At 51.3% G+C, this 17,550-nt stretch overlaps 1 protein-coding gene across 1 annotated transcript; it reads right to left on the bottom strand.

Annotated features, from left to right (window-relative positions):
• Window positions 1-5,654: 5,654 nt before the first annotated feature.
• LOC144934704 (troponin C, slow skeletal and cardiac muscles-like) lies at window positions 5,655-15,756 on the bottom strand. Its single transcript, XM_078860751.1, has 6 exons — window positions 15,661-15,756; window positions 11,211-11,241; window positions 9,823-9,969; window positions 8,577-8,691; window positions 7,481-7,617; window positions 5,655-6,508 (listed from the first exon to the last, which is right to left on the bottom strand). Exons 1-6 carry the CDS (start codon window positions 15,685-15,687, stop codon window positions 6,477-6,479), a joined length of 489 nt encoding a protein of 162 aa, XP_078716877.1. The 5' UTR covers window positions 15,688-15,756; the 3' UTR covers window positions 5,655-6,476.
• Between the last annotated feature and the right edge of the window lie 1,794 nt (window positions 15,757-17,550).

Below are 17,550 nucleotides of genomic sequence, written 5' to 3' on the forward strand. Positions count from 1 at the left end.
GAGGGGGGGGCTTCCTCGAGCAGTGGCCAGAGCCAGAGGCATCGCACGGTCCGCCTCCCGTCACGGCAGCAGCAGCGGCAGCAGCGGCTCTCTGGTTTTGTGATGCGCTGATATTTTGACAAGCTTGGATCTTGACCTGCCAACTCGGGGTGCAAGGTCGGTTCAGAGCTTTCCCATGTGGTCCACCAATTTGCAATTTTACCCGATGCCAAAACGATCTGCCAAGAAACCGGACTTGTACTGAGTCTGCAAAGATCAATAACCCCAATGCACAACGGCCCACGGGCGTAATTTCAAGAGGCGGCGAGACATCTGGTGAGGCTGAATGAGAGTGCCAGCTGGCCCTGAGTCAAGTCGATTGGTGGTCGCTGACCACTCGTCGAAGCCCCCACCAGGAGCAGGGGATGGAGCTGCCAGGACCCCAACGACCCAACAGGGGGCGCTGGCCACTAACGTGGGAGGACTTCCATTTAAAACCGACCACCACCATCCTCAGTCGCCTTCCACTGCACCAGCAGGGCAGTGCGTCGTCACCAGGGGATGGACGCGGTGGGCGAACAGGGCAACAAATTTAATTCCTTGCACCCGTGGCCTATCCCAACCACGCAGATGCCACTGGGTGGGTGCCTGGCCGCTTCAAATGAGAATATTTATCTCCGCTACTTTTATTGCAACGTGGCATGGGGCAGTGTCCATTCGGGACTCTTGCAGAGAAGTGCATCGCCCCCCTCCCCAACCCCTGTATCCCAATCCCCTGTGTTTGATAACGGCCCGTGGATGTGGATATCATAGAACCACTTCTTAGATCTCTTGTTCGTCAACGGCATGTGCAGTCACGTGCTCGGTGATTGAGATGGTCGTTGCATGGTAATCAAAACAACATTTTACGTCGTTGATTCTCAGAGCGAGCAAAGCTTTGTTTGACGAATAAAAATGTGCGCTGCCACTGCAACTCAATACATTTGCGGCCAAGGACACCAAGCAGCTTAAGGGACTCCCAGATAAAGTAAATGGAAATAATGGGTGCATCAAAATATCAGCTCAAATGAATCTCCGTCTCGTCTCTAACTCCCATCTCGCATAGCAGCACCGCTTTATTTGCATCCACATTCCTCTCGCCTCACGTTGACGTCTCTCTATTGTCTACATCACTTCTGTCAACTCACGAGGATTATATAAAGAGTAATTCCTGCTCATGGCTCCCAAGGGGCCAGCGCCGCCACTGCTTACAATTCACATCACAGCACAAAATCGACCGCCTGCACAATGAGGATTGATGCCATGGAGGCAATCGCAGCGAGCGGTGCCAGCGAGTTCCTAAATGCACCGTGCCCGCTGAGATGGATGGCATAGCGCCCAAAATATGACCGAATCCGTCATGATCGCCGGACCCCAATCAATACCAAACGTGGTCTGCAAGCCGTGGCCCCAGGTCCCGCGCACGTGGCGTGCGACGCGGGGCAGTAACTCACTCGCTCCTCGCAGTCCGCGTTGTGCTCGACGCGTGCCGCGCCCTTCGCGGCAGCGGAAGGAATTTTGTTGCGGGTTCCATCGGCGGGCGCGGGCGCGAAAATCCAGGTTGGTAAGCCAAGGGGATGCATAGCTGGGCCCTTGATTTGTGACCTTGGCTTAAATGCCCTTTCCCAGACCTCCCCACAGTTCCTGATGAGACTTAGCGAGGCCTTCCTGGGTAAACACGAGTTGCAAGTGTCTAACAATCGCTCTCATCACCTTTAGCATTCCCTTTTTTGGGCCTGCGTTCAGCAGCCCATGAGTGGGCCTGTGTTCAGCAACAGTGAGTGGGCCTGTGTTCAGCAACAGCGAAAGGACCTGTGTTCAGCAACAGCGAGACGGCCTGTGTTCAGCAACAGCGAGTGGGCCTGGGTTCAGCAACCGCGAGTTAATAAGAAACAAAATAGACATCACCAATGCCACCGGGTAACAGGCCACGGGGCCACCGAGGCCAATCAGCCACCCAAAATGCCCTTACCAGAATATCCCCCCGCTGAAGTAGAATATCATCTCCTATTACTCCACACACGCACAGAAATAACAAAGCTAATGCGCAGCCATTGCGCCGACTCTATATTAATATATTCTTTTGTTCTCAGCTCAACCTTGGCCCTTGTATGTACACTGCGGAGCGGTACGAGGGGGTGGGGGGGGCACGCGGCCCCGCCGTGCCTGGGCTCGCGTCGCGTTGCATTGCGGCCATCAATCACGAAAAGCCACCAGGCGCACCGCTTATACCGCGCGCCGCGGGATCCGTGGCCTCGCTGGATTCTTTTGATCGCGCGCGGGGTAGGGGGAGGGGGGGCACCAGCAGCTGGTGAAGTATGGTCAAATAAGCCCCCACTTTCTATCAACGCCCCCTCCCCCGTGATCGCTGTGTCTGCAAGCGCAATAGGGTGTAACAGCGTTGTTCACTCATTGTCAGAGGTGGGTGGGGTGGGGCACTTTCGCCGATAAAATATCGTGTGTGAGGGCCGCCACACCATTTGAAACCTTTGGGGTTTTGACAGCAGCAGCACGATGATGATGGGGTGGGGGTGTTTTCACTTTCGTGCATTGTCGGGGACCGCAGACATCAGTGGCTGCACGAAAGGCCACCAAGGGCGGCCCGTGGCCCGCTGGCCTTGCCATGAAAGAACTCTGGCGTGGATGATTCCTCCACGGCTGAGTCCTTCGTCATACGACAATGCAACTCAACACAATCGTCAAGAAAACATCACGATGGCCTTAAAAGTATGTAGCAGCCAACGTTTCGGCCACTGTGCCTTCTCTTTGCAGCACGCAAAGATGTGTCTCTATGCTTGTGCATCACTGCCGAGGCAGTGGGCTGTCCAAGGAGCGTCATCTCTGGCTATAACCTTCACCTACCGACCCATGCCCTACTGCCTCCATTTTCCCGTGACTTGACATGGGGTGGGGGGGTGGTGGGTAACAAGGGCGGGTTCTCTTACCCAGGGATTACTTTCCGCCGGGTCTGTCCAGGTTAGCAACCCGGGAAGAAATATGTCCTCGCCCAAGAGCATACGCACTGCGCGGGTTGTGCGTGTGCACGTTTGTTGAATTTATTTCGCACCGTGCGTGGCCAAGCGCGCCAATAGAAGGTGCGGTGTAATGTGCCGTCGTCAGCATACTCGGCATCCCTGTCACACCTTGTTGATGGAGGAGGGAGAGCAACGCAGACGTGCGCTGTGCAGATACCCCTGCGTGAGTGTGTTCGGATTGTTACCACGCGATGTTCCGCACGATGCGCGACGATTCGCGACCCACGTGTTGGGAGCTTCGGCAGGGGCTGAGTTCCGTGGAGCGAAACGTCGGACACGGCGCCGACCAACCAGCAAACCCTGAAACTGTGGTTCCTCTTCGCGCCTGTGTCCTTTGAGAGTGAGCGATTACGGTGGCAATGCAACAGTTCCCTGCTCTTTGGAATCCCATCGCAACATCTATCATCTGATTAAGTCGCTTAATTGCAATGCGAGATCATTCATTTGATAGGAAATTCCCGTTTGGGATCTCAATGCGCACTTTAGGCATCTCGGCGCGGTGCCATTTGATCTCTGAGACAATTTGCAATCTCGCAAAATACGGAGCTAGCCACTTGGCGTTCCATCATTAGGGACCACCCATCCCCCGCCTCTCCTTGTCCCCACTTTGCTTTAGAAATTAACCCCAAGGGCGTCCGTCACCGTGACAATGGCTCTTGGACTTAACGAGCTAATAAACGCTGCGATTATGGCTGGCGTGTGGACGGAGCCACGTTCATTGCCTCCCCTTTGAGTGGCGCTAACCACACACCTGGGTCTATCCTGCTCTGCACATGAGCGTTCACACAACAATATGACCACGTACTGAACCAATATCAATCTATGCATGTGCACATGGTAATAGTATACAACCTCGGGTGGAGCGGTGGTCACAGTGGTTAGCAGGCTGGAAATAATTCCCAGCTCTGAGAATGAAAATATTACTTTGAAGGCGAGATGTTGCAAAAGTGCAGCGCCGCAACAGCAGCAGGTTAGAGGTCAACTTGAATGGGTCTCAGAAGTAGTTCTATGGTGTCACCATCTATAGGCCGCCCTGGAACGCAGGACTCCTAAACGCCTCTACCAGAATTCTACCTGAGCAGTGGGGTGGAGCTACCCGAATAGTGGGTGGAGCTACCTCAGTAGGGGGTGGAGCTACCTCAGTAGGGGATGGAGCTACTTGAACAGTGGGCGGAGCTACCTGACGAGTGGGCGGAGCTACCATAATAGTGGGTGGAGCTACCTCAGGAGGGGGTGGAGCTACTTGAACAGTGGGTGGAGCTACCTAACGAGTGGGCGGAGCTACCTCGGTAGTGGATGGAGTTACCGGAATAGTGGGCGGGCCCTGTGAGCAGTGCGGCGGGTGCGAACGCGATGGCGAGCGAATCAGCTCGGGGAGCTGTGTGGGTTTAGGGGCGTGGTTTGAGTGGGTGTGGTTGTCCGATGTAGGCGGGGCTATAACGGCTCTACTACTTTCTTTCCAGCTCAGACCCCGCTTGCTTGCCCATCGCCACATATATAGCCTCTTGCTGTAGCAGCTCTCTCGCTGGTTCAGCAGTTCCACTGCTGGATTGTTTTTTCCCGCCCGAGGACGACCGCTTGTGTGGCGATCGAAACGTTGTGATATATTTTTTTTTCTTTTTTTTTCTTTTTCTACCTACGTGACTTTACCGAAAGAAGCAAAGAGTATGGGTTCCTGCAGTCAGGAAATCTTCAAATCAAGATAGAGGTTATTATTCTTAACGACTAGCCTTTTTAACACGTAGGCTTTCGCGACCAATATTATTCATAATCAACGTTTTTGGGTTAGATCGCGACACATTTATAAATAACGCGACTAGCCTTTTGCCCGTCCAAGGACGGGTGTATTTCAGTAAATCTAAAACTTGCAAGCGAAAAGCAGAACGCGACGTGATATTCATTGCATCCATTCGCGTGCAATTTGTAAGGACGCGGTGACACAGACTTACTTCATTTTAAGGTTATAATCCCTTGTTCATCATGACGTCCTTTTTACTTCGATGTCTCAACAGCGTGACGGAGATCGCGTGACGTGAGGGTTCTGCCTTTGTAGTGAGGGCTGTAAGTTGACTCTGAGGAGGGGGGAGGAGGCGCCTCGCCCCCCCCATGTGGAGTGACGTCACCTGCTCATGATTATTATTGAGGGCGGGTCCATGTGGAGGACGTAACCTGTTCATGATTATTAATGAGGGGGGCTGGTCGACGTGGAGTGACGTCACGCGCGGGACACACAGACATTCTTGGCTCATTATCGTAGTAAATTATTATTAATAAATTACTGGCGAAACGTCACGGTACTGGAATATTAAATGTTGTAGAGGCTTTCACTCTCCAACATGCCGGTGTGCTGTACTAGTAAAGAATTAGCACGTTTTGTCTCCGTGACAAACCTTACTAAATGGCTGTGTCGGGTGGTGGCGGGTTTAACGACACGTTTATTTATATATTTACGCGATCGAACCCAGAAACCTCTGCTGTGGATAATATTGGTGGCGAAAGCCCACGTGTTTAACTTACGACCACGTGTTCCATTTGAGCCTCCCAGAAATACGATGGCTTTAATTTGTATCGTACATAAATCATGACAACGAGAAACGCATAAAAGTCACGTACAATATCTTTATTACACAGGCTTAGTTCTTGAAACGAGCAGTTATAAAATTGACCAATCTCATCTGTATAACATAATCGTACGCGGTACCTACAGTGTAAAATTGTACATAACATTGTATTTCAACATAAACCAGAAACGCCATCAATTGATTGTTATGACTGGAAAAATTCTGTTTCTGGATTTACCAGATTCTCTCGACTTCGCGTTGATGTCATCTGTATGTCCAACACCTTACACAGAGCGCTTACATCCTTACACGCGACCACATAAAAACCGGCAACTCTTCTCTAGTATCTACATAACCTCGGGATATCCACACAATATTGACGCTTCGTTAACAATAATAACAATGAAAGAAAACGACTCTAAAATTATTTTCAGGACATCGTTAGCGCTCGAAAGCGAGCACGCCCGCGAAAGTAACTTCACAATGTTTCCTCTGCGTTTGTGTTTGTTAATCTCGTTCACAAAGTCATCAAGCTCGCGTGGAGCCAGCCACTAGATAAGAGCCGCATGCGTCCTTCTGGGTTGCGTTTTTTCACGAAAGCAAAGGTGCAAACGGAGGACCAACTCGATCCAAGCCATTGTTAACTTACTCAAGGGCCCTGTTGTAATGATTTACATATGTATGTGTAGGCGATATAGTTGTTGAAGAAGCCACACTATGCCAAGGCTATGTTGTACGGCTCTTATCGTCGCCTAGGCATAGTTTTCGTTTCACTCGTGTATTAATGCACGTCGTATTTTGGGTTGTTTGTTGTTGTTGTAGATGTTATCGTAATATCCGAGGGGGTATACGGAAGATTCCATTAATCCACTCCCTTCATGAATTCCATGAATTCTGCAAAAAAACGCAAGAGCGAGACATTGAAACAGCGGCGGTGACGCGCATGTAATGAACAACGCGATCTTTCTCAGAAGCCGTGTGCTGTGCAGCTACTTGACCTCGGCGTAGGGATGTCTCTACATGTCTGGGGCCGCCAGTATATTATATTAAATGTCCTTGACCATCATTACCGTCATCAATACCCTCATCAATATAATCGAGGCTCTGAATTAACGGCCATTGAGTGACACTAGAACACCACCATCACGACCACCACCATCACCGTGACTCAGAATCGACAGCTCACTATTGCCACTACCACCAGCACTTGACCTCTACTTAGTTATTTCGCGAATGCAAAGTCCCTATGCCAAGAGGATCCTGCTGTGTTGAGCTCTGCAAAAGGGCCATTTCACGAAACGTTAGCCTCCTTATATTCAGCGTATTCAGTATTGTGTCCGCTACGAAGCGGGTGTTAATAGTGATGCTGGTAAGTGTTTGAGCGTAACGTTAATAGTGTAACGCCATTGCCAAGGCGGTCCCCTTGAGTGTTCGGTACGAACGCGGTGGCCAGTGACTCGTGACTCCTGCTCGAGGTCGCATAAGTTCCCGTAACACCGAAGACTTGCAGCGTTGGGCCACCATTGGCATGAGGATGAAACTACCACCGTCATCGTGACTCAGATTGAAATTGTTGGCCCCACGTCACCCCAACCTTGGCCCACGGTCACCCCAACCTTGGCCCAACGTTGCACAATAGCTGCGCTATTGATGTATAATCTATATACATTCAAAGTGTCATTTCATATTGCTATGGGCGCGCGCGTCAGTTAGCACACTGAACACCTTTGCGCACGAGACGTCCATCTCGCGGGTGAACTGCACCCCCGATTAGCGCGGTTGGCTACGTACGGTGCGAACGAGGTCCAGCACGTGCGTACGCGCGCAGTACTGGGCAGAGGGCGTGTTGGTGTCTCAAATGCTCACCGTCATAATCGATGAATCCGTCGCCGTTTTTGTCTCCGTCCGCAAAGAGCTCCTCGATATCGTCGTCTGTGATGTCCTCCCCCGTGGCGTGCAGCATCACCTTGAGCTCCTCCAGATCGATGTAGCCGTCACCGTTTCTGTACACATCATCATCAGCAGCAGCATCATCAGCATCAGCAGCTTCATTATCAGTATCATCATCATTATCATCAGCAGCATCATTATCAGCAGCCTCATCATCATCAGCAGCATCATTATCATCAGCAGCATCATTATCAGCAGCATCATTATCATCCGCAGCATCATTATCAGCAGCAGCGTTATCAGCAGCAACGTCATCATTAATAGCATCAGCATCATCATAAGCAGCAGAAATAAATTTGCCTCTACCATCAGCAGCAGCAAAAACACTTTCACAGTCGTCATCATCAGCAGCAGTAGCAAAGGCATCGTAATCAGCAGAGTTAGCAATTATTTCACCACCGCCATCGTCATCATCTTCAACATCATAATGATCATGCATGTCAGCAGCAGCGCCAATGTCACCAACGTATGTGATGATGGTGATAATAATTTAAACTTTGAAACGCGCGGCTGCCGCACGGTGTCCGCTCATCGCTCTCGAAGAGAGAGAGAACGACTCGAGGAACGACTCGGAGAACGACTCGGAGAACAACTCAGAGGCGCGAGCACCAGAAGCCACGGACGAGCTGGAGAGGCGGCAGCCAGGCAGTGAGCCGCTTCCGACCCCCCCCCCCCGCCACCCCCGCAAGCTCTGCGGTCCTCTATATATGAAGGTGTTGTCAAATTCACGAATGTTTTACATGTGGAAGGAAACTGGAGCGCCCGGAGAAAACTCAGGCGTGCGTGCGAGGGGGCAACGCTGTATGACTCGTGTCTCTCGACACTGAGACCGCATACCAGGCGAGGTAGTTAACATCTCGCCGCTGCGAGTGTGGGGGGGGGGACACGCTTCTTTATTTCGTACGGCACAAGCGATTAGCGGCATCCTCTGTTGAAGTGGAGGTTGTCTGAGCCAGAGGAGGGCTACGGGAGTGACGTCGTGAACGCGGCGCCCGCTTGGCGAGGCCCTCACTTGTCAAACATGCGGTAGAGTTCGCTCAGCTCCTCTTCTGACTTCCCCTTGCTCTCTTCTTTCATGCTGCGCACCATCATGATGAGGAACTCCTCGAAGTCCACGGTGCCGCTGCCTGCAAGCGGCGCCGTCCCGCGCGGACAACACACCGAGCAGGCAGAGTTAAACTTCGCGGCGTCGAGGTCCCACCGCCCCTATCCACCCGGGGAAGACGCTCACTTCGTCCTTCCATCGTAGAGATGCAAACCATCGTCGTTTCGCTGTGCATGAATGCACTTTGCACGGAGAGATGGTCATTGGGAATTCTAGACTGTGGGAACAGCAGCAGAGAAGGAGGGGCCTTTGCAAGGCACTGACCCCACACACCAATCCACACGTTTCCATATTGGTTCATAACTATGCTGAATGATTGTGGACTATATATGTGTTTAACGGTGAGACGGGTTCAGATAATCGAGGGACTATCGCTTCCCATTCAACAGATATTCATCCTCAAAGGTCAAACCGCACACGTGTATCAGGTCACGTGTGGTAGGCATAGACCAGTGCCAACGTATTGTAGTGACTCATCATCATTATCATCACCGCGAATGTAATAACGAAAGGACAGATATTAATAGCATTAACCCATTGTTGGCCGTGTGTCCGTGACTCCATCTAGCGATCTAAAATCTGCTCCGCATGTCTGTCTGGCTCTCTGTGTCTGCCCGTCTTCTTGGCACGGGTGTGAACTCCCGCATCCTCCATCCCCTGACATCGTCACCCCGTGGTTGTTCCCCAGCGCAGTTGCACGGCCTGCACCATCGCGACCCACGCCGCTGTGTGCCTCTCTCCGTCTCGCTCAGCCTACGCCTCTCTCCTCTCGTGCCCATGACTCTCTTTGTCACTTTTCTCGTGACACTCCATCACTGTGTCATTCCTGCGTCTGTCTCCGTGCCTCTCTGACCACTCTCCTCCCTCTACACCATCATCATCACCATCATCATCACCATCATCACCACCATCATCATCACCACCATCATCATCACCACACTATCATCGTAACCACCACACATCATCACCACATCACCATCACCACACATCATCAAAACCACACATCATCATCACCACTCATCATCTCCAAATCATTATCTCCACACAATCATCATCACCACCACCATCACCACCATCACCACCATCATCACCACCATCATCATCACCACCACACATCATCATCGCGCGCTCGTTGAGCACTGTCCGCTCTCACCATCTTCGTCCACCTCGTCAATCATCTCCTGGAGCTCGTCTGGCGAGGGGTTCTGTCCCAACATTCGCAGCACCTTCCCCAGCTCCTTGGTGCTGATGCAGCCATCCTCGGCGTCTTGCACGAAGATGTCAAAGGCGGCCCGGAATTCTGCACCACACATCATCACCACCATCATCATCGTCAGCATGAGTCATGGTCAATCCACTGCTGGATCAAGAATGCCTCCCCAAGATGTCGCTAAACCCCCGTGGCCCTGTGATGTGAAACTTCGCCCATCGTTATCATCAGCAGCAGCAGCGGAAATTGTGTGTCTATCGAGCGCTAATAATCCAGGGTGCGCGGCGATCCGCGCGCTGCCCTGTGAACTTGGCGAAACCGAGTTCGATTCTCAGCCATGGCCAACGTCAGTGGCGAGGGTTGCATCAGCCGCTGCTGATGCCCCAGCGTCACCAACCCGCACCGAGCAGCGTGCTACGGTATGGGTGAAGCATCCCATGTGAACTGCACGACGTGGTGAGGCTCTGACATCCAGCAGTCGATCCGCTGCTGGATGAACGAACAAAAGCGACGCAGACCGTTCCAGAAAATAAATCCCCACTAAAGAATCTGGTTTCTAATCAAATAATAATAATAATCCTGTTGAGTCAGGCATAACAATGAATCAATTACAATTCATCACATAGCTGGCGTGGGTGCGTGTCTGGTATTGTGTCGAGGGGGTGGGTAGTGGGTGGTGGTGGTGGCTGCTGTATGAATGGGCACGGATCTGGCTCGTGTCCCGCTTGGGGTGAAGTGGCCGCCCAGGGACAAAGCTGGCGTCGGATTCTGCTATTCGTGACGCGTCGCTCTCTCGCTCTCTCTCTCATGGGCGTACAAGGACAGACAGCTCGAGGGTCTGGCCGTTTTGGGACAGGGAGGAGGGGGGGGACTACGGTCCCTGATGTACCCTGAGTGCCCCACGCTCATGTGCGTCTGTGTCAGTGTGTGTGCGTGCGTAAGTGAATGTGTACGCTCACGGCCACTATCAGCTCGAGCCGGTGGCATGCGGAGTGTGTGCTGATTTTAGCCCGAACAAAAACAAACGCAGATATGCGATTCGAGTTCGATAGACACGTGGTGAGGTATGGTCAGACATGCAGCAATGGATTGACAGCAGCGCTGACGTTTAATCTAAGGGTTGTCACTCACTGCATTAAACATCAAAGTCCAGCTCTGAGAATTAAACCAAAAATAACCTTTGGCTGGATTCCCCGGGCGACAAGCACTCTTTGCAGGGCACGTGCAAGGGGCGCTCCTGACACGTGGTGGGTGACGTCACAATGCTTCCTACGACGAGTCCCACATGTGCAATGTCAAACATAATTGCGTGAGAGAGAGAGATACTTTACCTTTTTTTTGCTCTTCCGTCAGCTGCTCTACCTGTCGGACACACACACACCCAGCCGCACACAGTCGAAGGTCAAATCGACATCCACACAACATTAAGCTGAATATATACGCAGGGTGGACGGTAAGTCCATACACCCCGTTACTTATGTGGGCATGGTAAGATCAGTTGAAATGGGGTATAGGTATTCTCGCCCAGCTTATCTAATGCTATGTAAAGGAATACGCATTGTATGTATGTTGTTTCTACATGTGTCTGTATCTCTAGACGCTGTACAACGCATGTGGCGGCTTGCGTGTACTGTATTGGAAGCGGGGAAAAGTGAGTAATTTGTTATTTATGACGGACAGCAAAAGCATGGCAAAGTAGCAATTGAAAGGAGGACTTTGAACATCATGGGGAGGGGACACATTTAGAAACTAAAGTACACATTCCGAAACGAGACTTAATTGACGGAGCAAAAGAAAGCGGACTGCCGGCTGGCCAGAATCATGGAGCAAGGACTCTGGGATGAGCGACGGGCGAGGTCAACAAAGGGATCGTGAATGTCTGTTGAGCTTCTTTGGCAACATGACGCAGCCGACCGTGCTAATCAGAGGTGCCAACAAGAGCGAATGTGGAGAGAGGTGGACACAAGAAGCGGTGCTGGGATGCAATCCGAAATATCTTTTTTTTTTGGAGCGAACTGGATGAAGGTGGCGAGAGATTGTGGATTCGTGGCAGACACCGGGAGAGGGGGAGTAAGTGTGGAAGGGGGGGGCGATTATGAAGACCAAGGAGTCACCAAGAGAGAGGAGAAGGAAGCTCCAGGGTGGGGGAGGGAGACTGAGAACAATTGGGGTGGCAATCTTACGGAGGAGGAGGAGGAGGAGAAGAGGGGGTATTGGCCTGGACTTTAATTCGGGGGAAATGTGCTACCAGCAGCTGACGTTAGCGCGTTTCGAGAGAGCAGGTTGACTTGACATCACGGGCTACCGTGGGAGGCAGGAGGGTGCAGTGGAGGTCGCTGTTCGCCGGAACGGTGCGAATTTGTTCACGCTGGTAATGCGTGTCTGTTGATGCATTGCGCGTTCTCCACGGGAACCCACTCAACTCTTGCCCACGGTCTTTATACGTATACCGAGCGCATGCTTTGGTAGCCTGATTGTTCATTAAAGAAAAAGAACGCGAGGCGTTAGATATCCTCGGATAAAATCGTTTATACCGAGAATTACGATGCAGCGCCGGACGATTTTTGAATGGGATATTAATTTACCCAGCACTCGCAGACTCGGCAATTGATCAACCGCTCATCTTCATGAAATATAATTCGGCTTGACAAATAGCGTCGCCGTGACCCAGCCGCTACGACGCCATGACCCAGCCTCTACGTTGTTGTCGGTTGATTTCCTCGCATTAACCAACGATTTTATTGTTTTCTCTCTCACACACAAAACATAATTGTTTAAGCGCCTAATCTGTGCCTGTGCACAACTGTCAACTCAGCAGCAGCATCAAGATCACTTATCACCTGGGTGGCACACCGCGCCACTAGCCCGCTTATCCTGAATCTGATTCCTGCACACGGCTATCGTAATCGGTGATTGACGTCTTAACCAGTGCTGGGGTACTTCCCTTCAAATTGCACCGACCAACGGGGTGAAGTATGAATGACACAATATGGGGAAGACTTCAATAATCAGTGGATTGATTAGGTTATGTGCGCTATATTAATGACCTTTAATAGTTTAATGGACCCGTGCTTTCAGGGTCATGTTGGCACAGAGGTAAATTATGCTGGAATGCAAACGCTAAATATCTTAGCAACATATTGACTCCAGCTGGTGGCTCTTTATCCATGATTTATATTTGTCGTCTGTTTGTCAATCCACTGCTGGATGGAAGCCCCCACCCCCCTCCCCCCACACCGTGCAGGTCACGGGCATTGTTTGACCATACTTCACCACGCTGGTCGGGTTCGTCAAGTTGGCGTCTAGGACCAGTTCATGCATCACTCGCCACTGATGTGAACCGTGGCCAAGAAATCAAACTCTGGCCGCCGGGTTCACGGTCCGTGAGTTACTCCTTGAACCTTGATCAACGTAAACACGTGGGAGAATGGTAAAATATGTCCTCAAACTTTTTCACAAAACTGTGGGTTGTGAATTGCACGGACAAGGAAAGGGGGTGATTGGCAATGTTAAAACATTACAGTGATAACAACAACAACAAACACGACGAGGCATTTGGTCAATGGAATGCCCGTGCAAAAATTTAAACAAACAACAACGACGGCATTTGCTTATTTATTTATTTCCCAGGAAAATCTTCAGTGACGCTCGACGCTTTTTCGGGAGGGTTTCTGCGTCGGAGTGAGTGGCAAGAGTGACACCGCTACACTCGGGCGCGTGAGCGCGCACACAGCAGCTGGGTCGGGCTGTACGAGGTCATTGTTCACTCGTGGGAGCAAAGCTTAGAGGGGGGGGGGGCGGCGGGTTCTTTTCCTGCTCCCGTGCGAGTGTGGCGCGTTGCCTCCCTGTGCGATGTCCCTGTGGCCGCCGCCACTGCCGCCAGCCTTGGGCTGTGGCCGTCTGCCTAACAGAGCTGCTCATCTCAATGGAGGCGGGGGAGATGAACGAGTCTGATTCAGAGTATAATAACCGATTCAGGTAATATATAAATGTGCCGTTAAGCCCGCCACCACCGACACAGTCAATTAGTAAGGGTTGTCACGTAAACAGAACGTGCCAATTCGTTAGTCGTACAGCATGTGTTGGAGAGCAAAGCCACAACGTTAACAATCTGAGTACGACGTTTCGACAGTAATTACAACTATCTTCATCAAGCGACAGCCAAACTTGTATTGTGGATGATATTGGTGGCGAAAGCCTACGTGTTAAACTGATTGTCCTGCTATATTCACCTGCAGGGCTGCCTTGTAGCTGTCTTGGCATGTCTAACACGTGCAACTCTGACGTCACAAGCGCTACGTCATTCTCTTCAACGGTGCACCACGTTCGATGACAGCCATCGCTGCAACCCATTCACTTGCCACGAGTCGCATCTTCTAAACAAGCCCTTTCGCCGCAATGGGCTCATGTCTGGCTAAAGTAAAAATCATGAAAAATCACGAAAACGTGCTTTTGTTACGTAAGTATTATCAATTCGCACAAGTCTCGCCGAGTCTACACGAGGGTGCCTGCCACATCGGGACGTGTGGCCAATCCGAATCGAGAGTTTTGCACGCGGGAGGAAACCGGAGACAACCCACGACAGGTACTAGGTGGTATCACTCACAGCTCCGCACAGATGAATTCAAGAATACGCCTGCTGAGCTGCCACGCCCTGACTACCTAGCAAGTGGTGGCGAGATGTTAGCTCCATCGCCTGGGAGGCAGGAAGGCGTCGGTTCGATCCCGGACCCTGACGATGCCTGTTGTATATCTGGAGTTCGCGTGTTTTCTCTCCCCGTGGTCGTGTGGATTTTTTTTAGGGTTCCTCACGTTTTTCCCTCCGCGTTTAGCATCGTTCATTTAGATTATTTGGCCACTACTATACATTTTCACGTGTGGTGGTGATGATGATGATGATATCAGCCGTGTTAAGTCGCCTCTAAAAAATAGCTAATAGCTCAGTGGGCTTTACCTGCGAAATAAAATAGTTTCGTTAAATTATATATACTCAATACCATTTATTACTCTGGGAAAGCCGCACTGAGTCTCAATAATTTATCAGCGGGGTCCTACATTTGGATGTTCAGCCAATTTCCATTTACGTATGAGTCTCTTGGTTGTATACAATAGTATATATGATACCACCTGTCCAGAGCATGTGCATTATAGTCCGCCTGCATTGAACGTGTGCTGACTCCATTGTGCAGCGGTATTTAGGGAGCCCCTTTGCATGGGTATTCTACGGCTCAATTCTCTCGAGAATTCTGTAGATTTCCCAGTCAGCGTGGCCGCTCAGCTGGGTCATAACTGCAGCAAAGTGAACTTTACACGCTGGTGACACAGTCGAATACTGCCAGCTTGCAACACTTCACAAAATGCAACGCTACCAGTGTGGCGTTGCCACCTGTCCTCGTTTTCCCATTATTGTCCTCTTGTGGAGGTAGCTGTCTCTGGAAATCTGTAAGTCTTCCCAGGACATTAAAAGTCCCGGGTTTTTTTTGTCAGATGTGTATTAACACACCATTGAAGACACCGCGTGGACACCTGGCTCTACCCCTTCATGGAACATGAGATATTCTTCTTTTCCATGATACATCCTGGCTTCATTGTACCTGAGAGATGACCGCCCAGAGCCTGGAGCACCTTGTGCAAAGGCGTTGCTCTTAAATCGTATTAACCCGTAGTCGAGCATCATCAATGAGAGATGTTGTTCTGAAATGCCCCCATCGCATCACATGCTCACCTATGATACCTGTGTGTGTGCGTGTGTGTGTGTGTGCGTGCGTGTGGGTCACTCACGGCAGCTCTATCCACGTCTTCCGCCATGGCTGCCCGGTCCGATTTGTTTCGTGGGCAGTACGGGAGCGGCGCGGGAGGTGCCCTGGCTTATATAGCGTCCTTCCCGCCCCTGCCCTTCGCTACCCTGCTCTGCCCTCCCCTGCCCGGTCCCATCGCGCCCGTCCAATTACCCCACCCACCAACCAAACCCTTCCTCCCTCGCGGTGCCACAGACACCCCCTCCCCACCTCGCCCCCACCCTCCAAACGCTTCCCGGTAGAAATCAACCACGACAGAGACTGATATGGGCATAGGCTGGTGCACAGGAACGCGCGACACGCACGCGCCCGGCGTCGCCAGCCAACGCCGCTGGGGTCTGTGCAGAGGAAGGGACCCGCGCGGTGTAGGGGTGGGGGTCTCGGCCACCCTAACGAATTTTGGGGGTCCCTGAAGGGACAGCATTGATAGGTAGGAGCACCCCACCCCGTCTAAGCCATCCGGCCCAACACGCATTCGCACACGTATGTGCATGTGCTGTTATGTGTATGCGTGTCGTGACGACAGGTGGAGAGCGTGACGTTGATGATGGAGGTGCCGTTCGTGTTGCTACTGCTTTTGTGGGTTTCCTGTTTCTATTGCTGGTGGTGATGATGGTGGTGATGGTGGTGGCAGTGATGGTGGTGATGGTGGTGATGGTGGTGGTGATGGTGATGGTGATATTCGTGCTTCTACTGCTGCTGATGGTGCATGGCCGTGGCGGGATGCGAGCGAACCCTACAAATGTAATCGGTCGGATTCAAATTCTCTTTTACCTCCACCGATTTGCAAAGCCACGGCTGACATCAGTGGCGAGTGGTATCTGAACCGATGATGGGTACCCGAACAAAGCAGCGTGGCGAAGTACGGTCAAGCAGCGCCATGACTGATTCGGCATGGGAATGCCTTCAATCGGCAGTAGATTGACTCGTAATTATTATCGACGTGTATCGAGACATCATAACATGTGTATTTGCTGGTACGTGATGCGTGTGGTGTGTGAATGTGTTGCGATGCAGCAACAACAACAACAACAACCCGTCTGGCTCCTGCGAGGCCACGGGTCGGGAACCTGCCGACCCAGAGCTGCCGTGCGGCGGTTCTCTAAGGGCCTCTTCGTCGCGTTCTTCACATTGCATTGCGGCTCTTGAAAAATTGAGTTGTTTTTTTTGACCGAATGAGAACAAAAAAATTATCTTCTTGTTATTTTAGGTGCCGACCCCTGAACTTAGATGGATAGTTACATCGCAAGAACGTGAGAGATGGTGGCGAGCTCTGGGGGCTGGGGCGGGGGGGTATGTCCATCCCACAGTGGATAGATCATGGCTGACGATGATTGATGGTGACAGTGTAGCTATTGCACTGATACGCGTGGATATTAATGGGACTGTGACCATTCTTCGTCCAAAAGCGGCAGGCAATGCGGATCCCGACTGCTTTTGTTGAGATCCCGAATAGAAATGTCAGTCATTGGAAATAGATGTAGTTATTTATTTAATATCGGGTCTCCATTGAAAAAAAATACGGCTGGACCATACGATCGCCTTTCACCTCTTCACGGCAGCAACGAAGACCCTCCGGTCAGAGCCCCCCACCCCCTCCCCATACAGCAGCGGCACACCCAGTGCCGGATAATCCGAGTAGCACAAGTAGCTACAAATGTAGCTACTACTACTACATGTGTAGTAGCTACTACTACATGTGTAGTAGCTACTACTACATATGTAGTAGCTACGGGCCCCGCACTTTCAAGGGCCCCTCGCTTAATGCTTTCAAGCTATCAATTCAGGTTCAGTGATTCTGCACTTGCTCTATTACTATAGTACTACACCGCCTTCAACTTTTATGAACGACTGGGTGTTTAAGGTTAGCGAT

Source organism: Lampetra fluviatilis, chromosome 11 (genome assembly GCF_964198595.1).
Source record: "Lampetra fluviatilis chromosome 11, kcLamFluv1.1, whole genome shotgun sequence".
Taxonomy (NCBI): Eukaryota; Metazoa; Chordata; class Hyperoartia; order Petromyzontiformes; family Petromyzontidae; genus Lampetra; species Lampetra fluviatilis.